Genomic DNA, 15,029 nt, shown 5'->3' on the forward strand with positions numbered 1-15,029 from the left:
GATTTCATCATTGCTGTTCCGTGATATTCCAACGGTGGGGGATTGAGTGGTTTTAATAAAAACACCCCCCCCCTATATACTAAATGACAATTAAGTATTCTCCCTCCTTTTGTGTCATTTTTTAGGGATCTCCTCATATATTATACTAGCGCATTGCTAGTGTCTTTTGCACGTACTTTACTTGGACCAGAATTGGTGAGGAGATTGTACTTCCATACTATACTAGTTTATTGCTGGTTTCTTTTATATGCGCTCCACTTGGACTGGGATTGGTGAAGTTGGCACACCCCTATCACTGGGGAGGTTAGTCTAATTTCTATACCAATATACCCTTATCTACCATCTAGGAGGCCCCCATCATGTTTCTTAACAGTCGCATATACTTTTTATATGTCAGGAAGCCTTTCGAGGGGCTTTTTGGTTTAATGGGATCCCCCCATTGACAGGCCCGTCTTGGGAAGGCCTGAGGTCCTTTTTCTTAGCCCCTGCACCGTTGCCTGTAGATTAAGGTATGACAACTTACTCTATTGATCTGTAAGATGAATACTGGCCAATATAAATGCGGTTTTGAAATTTATATCATTCTTTCTATGTAGAAATTTAACTCCTGAAGAAGCAATATTATCGCAAAACATGTCGAGTTACTACATACATTGATATCAGAATATCGGTTTCCAAACCTGTACCGGGTTACGGTATACTTTTCTTGTGGAATGTATCAATACCATATGTACATATACGATTTGGCATTGAGTGTACAATTCCAATTACTGTGGGAGTACATTCTCTGCAGAGGATTTTAATAATTGTTGTATGTCTATGTATGTTCAATAAAGTAATTATTTTACTCATCACTGTTGTAGTGCCTATTATAGTCCACCAAATGGCCCCTTTTTCTTCTCCGTTTGTAGAATGTTGAGGAAAAAAATAATTTAATCCATTTTGAAATAATGCTGTAACATAACAAAATGTGGCACTGTGAATACTTTCTGGATGCAATGTGTGTGTGTGTGTGTTTTTTTTTCTTAAGGTGGAAGCTCACAAGCCATCAACCTTACCTCTTGCATTAATACCCAGAGCCCCATAGCATCCAGGTTGGGTGTCCTGACATTACTGGCTACAAACCTATTCTAGATCAGTTAAATAAAGAGGCAAGAAGAACAGTCCAGCCCAAACCTTTCAAAATCATGGAATCTCTTTACTGAACAAAGTCAAGACCTGAACATCAGACAAGACCCTCCCTCTGCCACTCTCTTCATAAATCAAAGTTGGTGGAAACCTCATTTTGTTTAAGAATCCAACTGATCCAGTTTAATATAATATAGTTTCATTTATGTACAAAACAGGTTCTCACTTAGTGAGAGTAACAAGCCTTTTGTATAAAACCTGGAAGGAGGCGGCTTTAGCTCAGTATGGGTATTCCTCCAGTACACACACAGCATATGGAGGGTTCTTTGACTTCACAGCTGCAACCACTTCACAATGTAGATATTTTTCTTCCCCACCTTGATGAGAGACAGCCCGTTCCTGAGAATGTGCGTACCAAGCACAAGAACTTCATCTGGGTTGGTCACTGTTCTGTGGTTAAAGCTGACTCCGCCTTTGCTGATTATTTCAAAGCTAGAACAGTAAACATTCTTTCATTAAGTCTCATAACAAAGGTACTTTATAGTCAGCACAATACCAATTACAGCATACAAGAAATAAGCTTTCCTTCATTGGTCCAATATCAACAAACTGAAGTATAATTAGCCACTGCACATCATTTTTGTAATGGTTTACTTCAGGGGTCAGCGACCTGAAGATCGCCAACTGGGCTTGCTGACCCATCATGCCAGAGCATCAAACAGACTGCAATGCAGAGGGACAACTTGTAAAGTTGGAGCTGTATTAGGGAGCAAGAACTGCGTAAGCCGATGCCTCCTCTATGGTGCCGACTCCTGTCCCATGTGGAGTGACAACAACTGCACTCCACTTCTTATCCCAGCTTATGGTCTCCAGAGTGGTGCCAGCAGAAGGAAAGAAGAGATCTTCAGGTCAGTGTGAAGCAATACACTTGGCATAATAGTATAGGGCTGCTTTCACACTGATGTGCTGTGGTTTACCCACACCATGGGTGCAGTGCATCTGCAGCTTTCCTACAGGTTTGCTGCACTTAGCCATAGACTTATATTATATTCTGTGGGTTTGGTGCACTTTCTGAAAGTTTTCAGAAAGTGCACCAAACCTGCAGGATATGTAAGTGTATGGCAAAAAGCAGCTAACCTGGGAAAGTCGCAGATACACTGCGGGTGCGATTGGCAGGCAGTAGCACCCACCAAAAGCAACAGGGGGTTTAAATTCTACTGTGGCATGTGTACAACTTTGGCTTCTGCCTCAGCATGTAAAGGGGGTAGGGACTGGAGGCGGTAAAACCACGACTCAATTGCAGGGTTTTACCAACGTTACGTGTGAATGAGCCCCAAGGGTGCCGCTGCTGAATGAAACTAAGGGCTCATTCACAAGTGCAGCAGGCATTGCTGCTCCTCCGAAAAGCAATCTGAGTGTGTGTTGAGAGAGTGTGAGAAAGCGATACTCCTCCTCATCACCTGATTTAAACACATGATTGCCATGCAATGCATGAGATTGCAACACAGCAATTACAGGTTTAAGGTGTGAGGAGGCGACAATGTGCCCCGGTGATTTTTGACTTCTCAAATGTTGTTCAGGTAGGTCTCCTCCACTTTAAGGTTGCCTACCCCTTTAGGTCAACTCACAGAGCACATTTATGCTGCTCACTGTCCTTGCTGTAGAGGCAGCTGTACCTGAGGGCCTGCAGTGCAAAGAGCTCCCTGCTTCTATTTCATTCATTCTGTGGAACTGTGCTTCCTCCAACTTCCCTGCTGCTTCTTGAATATTATCCTATCAGTCATCAGTTGGGCATGACATAAGGAAGCAAAGCCCTGCTTTTAGCAAGATGTCCACCCTGACACAGAACAAGCATGGTAAATCATTCATGGGCAAAGATCAGTTACATAAAGCCTAAAGGCAATACTGGTGAATAGTCCTTTGTCACCTGCTTACCTTTTTGGCACACAGCATCCACAGTTTAGGTCCTGCAACATTCCTTTTGTGAGCTGAACCAGCATGGAGACGACAAATGCACCATGTCACAGGGAACCTGATTTTTTTTTTTTTCTCAATGTTGCTTTGAAATGTGGCATATACAGACGGATTGGGCAGATGAATGAAAGGTTCACCTCCTCCATTCATACAGCACTTTTCACTTTGGGAACCACTTGTGTATTTTCCTTGAATGGAGCAGGGAGGCAGAATAGGCAAGCAAAGCTGAAACTTTTGATGAGTGTCTTAACAGGTGCAGTCACTCATATGAAGCCCCAAATCATTGGAAGATCACAACTGAAAGGGTATGTTGGGGCAGAGAACTGAAGATTTCAAGCAACACAGCAGCCACCAGCACAAGGGACACTTTTCATCCACTGTATGTACTATGCCTGGTGCTGACTTAAAATAAAAACATTTCACGAAGTTTAAACTTTAAGGCTGACCAGGTCACCTTAGCCAAGCCAGTAAGATTGTCATCTTATACCATTTTGATGCAATGCAGCACTAGGCATTCAAGAAACTAGAGTTTCTGGAGTTCCTGCAACAGCCACTTCACATCTGCTAGGCACTATGTGACACTAGTATGTGATGATAATAAAGATCAGCAGGATGTCTCGGAGGGTCCATACATACACAAATATACATACCCACGGGCACCTTCTGGGATGGCAGAGGCTTTTAGACAGGCATCTAGAACCCTGGAACCAGGTTCATGCAGCACTTCAGTGAATGGGGCTTCCTGGAAGAGCTCCTGCAGCTCCTGATCAGACATGGTTTGTAAAGCATCAATACTGCTATAGTACAGGGCCTGCGTGCACCTGAAAGAAAAGCAGTACAAAGATCAGACTTTCCAACTTGTTTTCATTCTGTAGCATTACCTTTGTTAACAGGGCTAGGTTGCAAGCTTGATTCCCAGATTTCTTTTTTTCCCCACACAGGTTGGGATCATCGAGGAATCAAACTGCAGCCACTTTAGTCTGGTACCAGGTAACCTACTAGTATGTGTCTTTTGGCTCTGGGGGAAGTTGGGGGACCAATAGGAACATAACTAAACCTTCTGTGTAATATATATGGATACCAGAGCCAGTACTGCAAGATCAAGGTGCTAACTTTTCAGTCAAAAGGCTGCCCAAATTGATGAAGAGAGAAGCTTTGATCATTTGAAATAGACAACCATGGGTACTGATGGTGAGGCTACTGCATAGCTTGCATTTGTGTGTGCCAAGAAGCATGGGTTAAGGAAGGGTTCTGCAAAAATACAAATCTGCTCAAGAAATATTCTACTCAAGCCCTAACTTGTGCAGCTCCTCCAGGCCTAGGTGCTAGCCTGTGCTCATCTAGACCCCAATAGCACAATCTCACCTTGAAAGAATCTAATGTTGTATTCTGAAAGCAACCTCGCCAGTAAAACAGGATATGTTGAGGCTCCTCCCTTTAGAAGGCGGCACTTTTTGCTTTGAACTCAGTTTGATAAACGTTTTATCCACAGGATTGCTTCAGGAGTATGGTTTTCTGAGGTGAGACGATTGGAATGTATAACCTGATATTGTAAATCATAGCTCCCCTTGACATGTGAATTTTTATTAGCTGTTGTGTACCCATGTTTTTCAACCAATCACCTGTGTAAGTAATATGTACTTTTACATTTCAGTTTTGCATACGATTTATCATTTGCAAACACCCTGTAAAACCAACCAGTCTTCGTCTGCATGAAATAAACCTTGGGGGCACACAAGGTAAAAGCTGAAAGCCAAGTTGTTAAAGCCATCCTTTCTAGAACAACAAGATTAGTTCAAGTACTGTAATGTAGAATTAAAGGTTTCAGTGAGATAGACTGAATTATAATTCAGAATGTTGCTTCTGTTAGTCATCAAACAGACCAATTTGCGTTTTACATACATGTCAACAGAGGTTTTCAGAGGTGTGGCCTCAAGTCCCTTAATAGTAACTCTATACATCACATCTCTCTAATCCTCTGAAATACTGAACATGAAAAGCAGTTATTCCAGACCTGAAGCACTTTAACAATTTATTTGAAATCTCTACAATTAAAACAGTAGTAAACTGACACAATAAATAAATAGGTAAAAAATAAATAAATGGGGCCTCCCTGCAGGTTTAAGTCATAACTTACTAGTATGCACCGCATACTATCACATCATGACAGACTTACATGCACACAGAGCCCTCTAGTGCAGTGCTGTCATGGCTCCCCAGCACTTCTATCTTCACTCGCTCTTCCGCAGGCTCCAGCTGTATGAATTGCCGGGGTCGCGACATAACTCCCACGCATACGTGCGGGAGCCCTGGCATGGAGCTCTAAAGGTAATGCACGGGTATGCTTTCCCTTCAGAGCGCATGCACCAGTGACGTCACTGGCTGCATCCCGTGTGAATATCACCTAAACATTGCAAGTTTAGGAGACATTTACTGTACCTACAGGTAAGCCTTATTATAGGCTTACCTGTAGGTACAAGTTAAAGTGGACTTTACATCTTTAAAACTTTAAAAGGGAATTAGTCTCTCTCATAGAATTGCACTGCAAAAGGTGTGATTACATTAGAAATGCTAATGTGAAGTCTTTAATTGGGAGAGAGTGGGGGGGAGGCAGGATCTTTTAAAGACTAAGGTTTTGTGTGGCTTCAAATAGTGTGTTTGAGCCTAAACTATTTCCATTACTAAGAAATGTGGCTGCTATCAGCACTGTATAAACCGTATGTAGTATTAGCTACATACAGTATACAGTGCTGTGTTCCAGCAGTGATAATAAGGGCACTTCCTGTCCTGTTCTAAGAACAAAATCGAGCTGGGCACTGCTCAGCCATTCACAAGAAGCTTTGTATGAATAAAAAACAAGGGATCCTCTGATTGGTTGAGGTGGAGAGGAGACTGAGAGTGGATCATGTAACTATCTCCACCTTAGGAAATGACAGGAGGCCTTGTATTAATCCATAAAAATACAAGGCTTCCTGTGAATGGCTGAGCAATGCTCAGCCCAACTCAATTTTGTTCTGGAAACAGATGGGAAGTCCCTGTACCAGAACTCATTGCTGTACACTGTATGTATACTTTCTGTCCTTGGGTGATGTCAAATATGTTTTACTCGGCTGATCTCAATCACATAGGGAGATTACTAGTTTACACAGTGAAATACCCATGTATAAGTTTCTGTTCATTTCTGGCAAAGTCAAAAGCAATCAGCTGTATTTTCTGAAAATGTACTTTGCCTTAAAAACGCCATGGAGCTGGGCTTTAAAGCAAACCTGTGAAGAAACAAATGAAAACCTGCACAAAACATAAAAGCCAATGAGTTCCCTCACTGAAATACAGACATTTCTTCTTGCAATCTGGTCAATGACAGTTTGTGAGAGAAGAGAGCAGAATCTGTAGTGAGATGTAGCTTCTCACCTCTTGGCAGACTCCAAACCTTCCTTGCCATGGACCAGCTTTGTCACCTCCGCAGCCAGTCTCTTGTGAGGTATTCTCTTCTCTGGTTCCTTGCTATGCTGCTCCATGATGTGCTCAATCTCCGGCAGCGGGATGAATGTGAAGAGCTTTAGGAAGCTGCAAAATTAAAATAACTACACTAAGGACAAATTGTAAATGTAGGTGGGCAGGTGTAGAGTGAGAATTCGGCCACAAGAAATAATGAAACACTAAGTGCCAGGAGAGGACATCTTTGGTCTGTAAATGCACACACACACACATATATATATATACACACACACACACACACACATATATACACACAATTTTGCAGTTCCGGGTAGGGGCCATTCGCGGCCTCAGCTGTCAGTTACCGGGTCCCGGCCAGTGATTACTCGACAGCACCCAGTGATAGCTGAGTATTAGCAACGGGGGAGAGATATAAACAACGCAGTTATCTCCCCTGTCAGCTCCTGCACACTGCTTTGTTTAGCTCTGCATAGCAGAGCCATACAAAGCAGTGTGCTTACAGTGGAACACGCACATACACAGCATATTGTGAAACAGCACACAGTTAATTTGATCGCCCCAGATATTAACCCCTTCCTGCCCAGTGCCATTAGTACAATGTCAGTGCTTTTTATTAGCACTGATCACTGTATTGGGATGTCAGTGACACCAGGTCAGTTCCCCCCAGTGTCAGAATGCCCACCGCAGTCACTAATCGCCGCCATTACTAGAAAGAGAAAAAAAATTTTTTTCTTAAATTCCAGTATATATGCTGCCATTTGTAAACGCTATAACTTTCATGTAAACCAATTAATTTACACGTATTGGGATTTTTTTTTTAGCAAAGTCATGTAGCAGAATACACTTTACCATAAATTTAAGACTAAATTAGATTTTTTACATTTTTTTATTGGACATATTTAATAGCAAAAAGTCAAAAATATTTTTGTTTATAGTGCAAAAAATAAAAAAATGCACAGACGATCAAATACCACCAAAAGAAAGCTCTATTTTTGGGAAAAAAAGGACGTAAATTTAATTTGGGTGCAGCGTTACATGACCGCACAATTGTCACTTAAAGTATTGCAGCATCGTAACGCAAAAAATGGCATGGTCAGGAAGGGGGGTATATCCTCTGGAGAGCAAGTGGTTAAATAATGTTGCTAAGGGAGGCCCAGCTATTAGTGCTCACATCCACCATCACAGCCATGATCTCTCAAATGCTGAGCTCAGAGCAATTGCATCAGGGGAGGGAAAGTGCATGTCAGGGGGTTAGAATCACAGAAAGAGCTCACTGCTGTGATGGTGAACAGTAATAGGTGAGCTTCTCTTAGCAACCATCTGGGATTTTTCCAGTCAGGCTTCAAGAAGTACGTAAATGGTCTACACCTATAGCAAGGGCATTATTCAACTTTAGTCAGAGCTGTGCAGTTTGTTTTCATCTACAGACACCCCTTATCTGCATAGGCAGTGTTTTGGTAAAGGTGAATTATGCCTTGAAATACTCTTTAACATTGTATTATACTATTTTCAGAACAATCACATAAAACAATCTTTGTAGTATTCACTTTTATGCATATCATTTTCTAATTATTTTTGCAGCCGCATGTAGGCATCTGCTGGCTACCACACCAGTGAAAAAAAGTTGGCAGAGCTTTGATCTAGAGAGGAAAAGCCTTACAACTTTAAGAGTGACCCTCACCGCTGTACACAGCTGTCCTGTTGCCGGACGAAGAACTGATACAGTTCAAATGGAGAGGTCCTATGTCTGGTCATCCACAAAGCATTCCCTGCCGACTTCCCCAACTTATCTCCAGTAGTGCTTGTGATGAGAGGTATGGTGATCCCAAACACGTCTTCTCCTGTCATCCTGCGGGATGAAATACACAATCATACAGAGACTGAGGGTAAATCTCTACAATGCCAGCAGATTTCATGTATTCAGTAACTGGATCAGGAAAGGGATTGATGTGGTTAACAACCCTTCTATATCTTAGGCTCAATTCACAAAGCTAAGGAGTATGGATACTTCAATAACCCCTTCACGCCTAAGGGTAAAACAAATCCTAACGCCTAAGCACAATTTTGCAACGTTGACATGTGTTAGTAAAACCGTACATATCATCACAACTGCTTTGTACATCCAGGTGGATTAAACCTTGTTTTTTTTCAGGACAAATCGGGCTTTCATTTGGTGGTAAATGGTAATAGATATCGCCTCATTTTTTTTCTATTATCAAAGGAAATCTGGCCAAATATAGTAAAAAAAAAAATTTTTTTTTTAAATTTAGCTGTGTGTTTCTTGTTCATACCATAACCTACCACCAAAGAACAACCCAAAATAACTATTCCAGCTCTTGACAATTGCAGCGATACCATATATGTGTATGCTTTTTGTGGTGTGTTCACGTAGTACAGCCCAGAAACAATAGTGCGCATTTTGTTTTTCGTGTTACCTAAAGCACACGGACACTGAATGACACAAATTTAAAAAAATAAATAAATTCCTGACCTTTGGCCCCGACCTTGACCCAAAAACTAACCCTGGCACTGAACTAGATCAAACCTTGATCTAGGTGTTTTTTCTTTATTTTTTTATATTTCTTTATATTTTTTTATTTTTGTTAAACAGTTTTTGTTTTGTTTTTTTCTCTATGCAAGAAGTTAAAGAGATACAATGTATCTCTCTCCTCCATTCATAGATGAAAAAAAACAAACAAGGGGGGGCGGGCTATAGTGACTGATCACTGTGATAGCCAATCAGAGACTATCACAGCGATCATGTTTCCTGTAATCGGGAGTCCCATGGTCCCAATCGTTAGAACGCGACCCGGGGCTCTCAGTGACACCCTGGTCTTTGTGCTGGGAGGGCTTTGTGTGACGCGATCCCAGCACAAAGACAGGTACTCAAATATGTACGCAAAAAGCTGTGAGGCTGCATATTTGTGTTATGTCAGCATGAAGGGGTAAAAGAAAAAGTGACACTTAATTGAAACAAAGTCTAATAAGATTTAACAATTACAGTCATATTGGAAAAATGGAGAGCTTTATGTTTGTTATATACCTTTGTGAGCTGATCCTTATATCATTTGTGGAAACCTGACCATCAAAACTATATGAGCTCTTTGGAAATCCCATTCCAAAGCCCTGGTCAGTTATGCGGAATTGACCCCCCACCCCCAACCAACTTTGCAGCTCCAACAGCCTTCACTCTCCTGGGAAGACTTTCCATAAGATCTGGGATTGTGTCTGAGACAATCTGTACCCCATTTGTGAGGTTGGGTACTGATGTTTTATTAGAAGACCTGGCTCATAGTTGGAATTCCGATCCATTCCAAAGGTGTCCAGTAGGATTGAGGTCAGGGGCCTTGCACATCTTGAGTTCCTTCACACCAGATTCATCAAACCATGTTTTTACAGAGATGGCTTTGTACACAGCAGCACAGACATACTGGAACAGAAAAGGACTTCCCCAAACTGTTACCACAAGGTTGGAAGTGAAAATTGTCAAAAGATGAACTGAACTCTGGAAGCTGTGCTATAAAAAGTCAGACAGAGAGCATAGGACTAGTCACCTGTATTGGTCTAATTGCAGCTGATCTTTTCCCCATTAATGGCTTACCATGCCTTGTTCTGCACTGTGTCTCTATGTGGAGGCTGCCATCTTGGTAGAGGCAGGGCTTTGCTTACTCATAACAGAACCTCCAACAATGGGATCAGTAAGCAGCAAAGTAGTGACATCTACAAACCCTCACTGCAGATATAGCTAGTGAGAATCAACCAGCAACATGATTATTAGTAAAGACAGGGAAGACACACACCTGCTTTGTATGCGTTGTTCGATTGCACTCTATCATAATGTGTAATGCATATGCACAAGTCCATAGTAGCCCATCTACCTGCACCTGCAGTTCATGGTATAGAAGTAATAATATTAATAGTAATGATTGGTAACACATGATGAATATGGAGTAGGAGGGGAAAACAGAGGACTAGCTCTCATATACACAGAGGCGATTAACCCCGTGACGCCGATGTAACACAAATATGCGGCCTCACAGAACTGGGCTTTTTACTGTGGGGCCGCGTGTTTGGGTCAAGGTCAAAGGTGAAAGTCAAAGGTCAGGATTTAAATAAAAAAAATTTGGTGTCAGTGTGTTTTTAGGTGAAAACAAAATGCGCACTGTTGTTGCTGGGCTGTACTATGGGTCCAAACGACAAATAACATACACATACAAGTGAAACTCGAACAATTAGAATATCGTGCAAAAGTTCATTTATTTCAGTAATGCAACTTAAAAGGTGAAACAAATACCGTATTTTTCGCTCCATAAGACGCACCTGACCATAAGACGCACCTAGGTTTTAGAGGCAGAAAACAGGAAAAAAAAATTCTGAACTAATGGACTGCAGACATAGTACAGGAGATGACCAGAGACTGCGGACACAGTGCAGGAGATGACCAGAGACTGCGGACACAGTGCAGGAGATGACCAGAGACTGCGGACACAGTGCAGGAGATGACCAGAGACTGCGGACACAGTGCAGGGGATGACCAGAGACTGCGGACACAGTGCAGGGGATGACCAGAGACTGCGGACACAGTGCAGGGGATGACCAGAGACTGCGGACACAGTGCAGGGGATGACCAGAGACTGCGGACACAGTGCAGGGGATGACCAGAGACTGCGGACACAGTGCAGGGGATGACCAGAGACTGCGGACACAGTGCAGGGGATGACCAGAGACTGCGGACACAGTGCAGGGGATGACCAGAGACTGCGGACACAGTGCAGGGGATGACCAGAGACTGCGGACACAGTGCAGGGGATGACCAGAGACTGCGGACACAGTGCAGGGGATGACCAGAGACTGCGGACACAGTGCAGGGGATGACCAGAGACTGCGGACACAGTGCAGGGGATGACCAGAGACTGCGGACACAGTGCAGGGGATGACCAGAGACTGCGGACACAGTGCAGGGGATGACCAGAGACTGCGGATACAGTGCAGGGGATGACCAGAGACTGCGGACACAGTACAGGGATGACCAGAGACTGTGGATAGTACAGGGGATGACTGCTGACCTTTGGGGAGGGGGGGAGCGGGTACCTGAATTTGACAGATACCCGCTCCCACTTCCGCGGAGTTGTTCTTTCATCTTACCTGTTCCTCTATCCAGCCGCGCGCTGTCTTCCCGGCTTCTGTAATGGCGCTTGGCATGACAGCCGGGTGCCCAGTGCGCATGAGCGAGAAGCACTTGCGCTTTGTGATTGGTCCGGCGGCTTCTGGGATCTGTCATGTGTCCCAGGTGCCGCCTTACCATTCACAAAAAGCACCGCTTCCTGCGCATGCGCACTTGGCACCCGGCTGTCATGCCCACACTACAGAAGCCGGGAAGACCGCGCCGCTGGATAGAGGAACGGGTAAGATGAAAGAACAACTCCACGGAAGTGGGAGCGGGTACCTGTCAAATTCAGGTACCCGCTCCCCCCCCTCCCCAAAGGTCAGCAGTCATCTCTATAAGGTCCCGCTGTAGAGCTGAGCGGCCGGCCCGGTATTCTGACACGGCGGCAGTGGAAATACCGGACCGGCCGCTCCATATTCGCTCCATAAGACGCACTGACATTTTCCCCCCTATTTTGGGGGGGAAAAAGTGCGTCTTATGGTGCAAAAAATACGGTATATAAGATAGAATCATTACATGCAAAGCAAGATAGTTCAAGCCGTGATTTGTCATAATTGTGATGATTATGGCTTACAGCTCATGAAAACCCCAAATCCACAATCTCAGAAAATTAGAACATTACATGCAATCAATAAAACAAGGATTGTACATAGAACAATATCGGACCTCTGAAAAGTATAAGCATGCATATGTACTCAGTATTTGGTTTGGGCCCATTTTGCAGCAATTACTGCCTCAATGCGGCGTGGCATGGAAGCTATCAGCCTGTGGCACTGCTGAGGTGTTATGGAAGACCAGGATGCTTCAATAGCGGCCTTCAGCTCTTCTTCATTCTATAGATTCTATATGGGGTTCAGGTCAGGCTAGTTTGCTGGCCAATCAAGCACAGTAATCCCACGGTCATTGAACCAGGTTTTGGTGCTTTTGGCAGTGTGGGCAGGTGCCAAGTCCTGCTGGAAAATGAAGTCAGCATCCCCATAAAGCTCATCTACGGAAGGAAGCATGAAGTGCTCCAAAATCTCCTGGTAGACGGCTGCGTTGACCCTGGACTTAATGAAGCACAGTGGACCAACACCAGCAGATGACATGGCTCCCCAAATCAACACAGACTGTGGAAACTTCACACTGGACTTCAAACATCTTGCAGTGTGTGCCTCTCCATTCTTCCTCCATACTCTGGGTCCTTGGTTTCCAAATGAGATGCAAAAGTTGCTCTCATCAGAAAAGAGGACTTTGGACCACTGAGCAACAGACCAGGTCTGTTTTTCTTTAGCCCAGGTAAGACGCTTCTAACGGTGTTTGTTGTTCAGGAGCGGTTTGGCAAGAGGAATACGACATTTGAAGCCCATGTCCAGGATCCGTCTGTGTGTGGTGGCTCTTGATGCACTGACTCCAGCCTCAGTCCACTCCTTGTGAAAGTCGACAACACTTTTGAATGGCCTTTTCCTGACAATCCTCTCCAGGCTGCGGTCATCCCTGCTGCTTGTGCACCTTTTTCTTCCACACTTTTCCCTTCCACATAACTTTCTATTAATGTGCTTTGATACAGCACTTTGGGAACATCCAACTTCTTTTACAATTACCTTTTGAGGCTTTCCCTCCTTATGGAGGGTGTCAATGATGGTTTTCTGCACAACTGTCAGGTCAGCAGTCTTTCCCATGATTGTGATTCCTACAGAACCAGACAGAGACCATTTAAAGGCTCAGGAACCCTTTGCAGGTGTTATGGCTTAATTGGCTGATTAGAGTGGGACACTTTGAGCCTAGAATATTGCACCTTTTCACAATATTCAAATTTTCTGAGATTGTGGATTTGAGGTTTTCATGAGCTGTAAGCCATAATCATCACAATTATGACAAATCACAGCTTGAAAGATCTTGCTTTGCATGTAATGAGTCTATCTCATATATTAGTTTCACCTTTTAAGTTGCATTATTGAAATAAATGAACTTTTGCATGATAATCTAATTTTTCGAGTTTCACCTGTATAAGAGAGGGTACAGGGATTTTGTTTGTTGGCTCTGAGGAAGAGGCAAGTCCTCGAAACGCGTTAGCCTGTTGGAAGTCCAGGGTTCCATTGAGGATGAACGTGTAGTGTGGATTGGACTGTGCTGTTCCTTACAATGTGCCTTTGACGTTTATGAGTACAATATCTATTTTTATTACTTCAATAAATGTTTTTTTACGGTAACGCACTAGACCGGTGCGCCCTTCTGTTATACCTCGGCTCTCTGCGGAGAAAGGGGCCCCAGGATTATATTTCTGATCCCTGCAGGGAACTTGAGGGGCCGGAGTTATATGTCTGACCCATGTGGTGGTTGGGGTTATGCCCCTGACCTCACTGTAGGGGAGCCCCAGTTAAACCCCAAGTCACTGTGGCAGCAGCTCCTGAGGGTCATATGGCCCTCCTTTGGGCTGATCCCTATTTAGGTGCCCCTTGCGGTAGGGTATTGGAGGGGTTTGGTTCTCCTCCATGAAGATCAGGAAGTCACCATAGATGTAGAGATGGCGATGCCCTCACCTCTGGATGAAGTCATGGCCGGACATGAGGTTGCCCAGTTGGTCGGTGCCCCCCAGCTGTATCCGGCAGCCATGGTTCTGGTACAGGTAGTAGAAGTCATAGGCCTGGAAGACTTGGTAGGTGAACTCGGTGAGGCTCATGCCCTCCGGGGATTTCAGGCGGCTCTGCACACTGTGGCGGCTCAACAGGGTACCCATACGAAAGTGTCTGCCCACAGAGCCCAGGAAGTCCACCACCTGCCACTTCCGGTACCAGGTGGCATTGTCCAGGATGGTGAAGCGGCCCGGGGGCTGGTTGCGGCCCTCAGGGGCCAGCGGCTGTGAATTGGCAAAAAGGCGGTCCAGGCATTCCCGGAGGCCCAGCACGTTGTCCGCCAGCTGCTCTGCGCCCAGCGGTTCCCTCTCCTGGCTCCTCTCACTCGGGTCCCCGATTTGCGCCGTGGCTCCCCCAATGACTGCGATGGCGTGGTGCCCGGCCCGGTAGAAGCGCAGTAGGCCCATCACGGCCAGCAGGTTACCGATGTGCAGGGAGTCCGCCGTGGGGTCGAAGCCGCAGTACACAGTCTGTGGTCCGGAGGAGAGGAGCTCGGGCAGTTTCAGGGGGGCGCTCTCAGCCGGGAACATGTCCTTGAAGAGCCCCCGCCGGGCCCCAGACACTAGCGGGTTGGAGAAGGCGGACATGAGGCGAACAGTGCAGTTGGAGAGCCGGGGCACCCAGCAGGCAACATGCACCAAGGGCGCCGCCATCTTCGAAGAGCGCGGGTACTACTGGGTAGTGTC

General features: G+C 44.7%; 1 protein-coding gene across 2 annotated transcripts; it reads right to left on the bottom strand.

Moving 5' to 3' along the window:
* Positions 1-1,283: 1,283 nt before the first annotated feature.
* On the bottom strand, positions 1,284-15,025 carry YARS2 (tyrosyl-tRNA synthetase 2). Of its 2 annotated transcripts, XM_089687174.1 has the most exons (5): positions 14,251-15,023; positions 8,243-8,410; positions 6,514-6,669; positions 3,753-3,923; positions 1,284-1,620 (listed from the first exon to the last, which is right to left on the bottom strand). In XM_089687174.1, exons 1-5 carry the CDS (start codon positions 14,994-14,996, stop codon positions 1,461-1,463), a joined length of 1,401 nt encoding a protein of 466 aa, XP_089543300.1. In that variant the 5' UTR covers positions 14,997-15,023; the 3' UTR covers positions 1,284-1,460. The 2 variants fall into 2 exon arrangements, with proteins under 2 accessions (XP_089543300.1, XP_089543301.1); XM_089687175.1 differs by lacking the exon at positions 8,243-8,410 and having other exon boundaries at positions 14,251-15,025.
* Between the last annotated feature and the right edge of the window lie 4 nt (positions 15,026-15,029).

Source organism: Staurois parvus, unplaced genomic scaffold, assembly GCF_062004578.1.
Source record: "Staurois parvus isolate SC_StPar_1 unplaced genomic scaffold, SC_StPar_1.0 ptg000420l, whole genome shotgun sequence".
NCBI classification, from domain to species: domain Eukaryota; kingdom Metazoa; phylum Chordata; class Amphibia; order Anura; family Ranidae; genus Staurois; species Staurois parvus.

Bases quoted from the DNA above. Each gene is read 5' to 3' on its own strand.
- YARS2 (XM_089687174.1), bottom strand. From the start codon at position 14,996: ATGGCGGCGCCCTTGGTGCATGTTGCCTGCTGGGTGCCCCGGCTCTCC. The intron at 8,411-14,250 runs GTGAGGGCATCG...TTCATCCCGCAG, and splicing joins GGCCATGACTTCATCCAGAG to GATGACAGGAGAAGACGTGT. The intron at 1,621-3,752 runs GTATGTATATTT...TTACTGTTCTAG, and splicing joins ATCCCAGAAGGTGCCCGTGG to CTTTGAAATAATCAGCAAAG.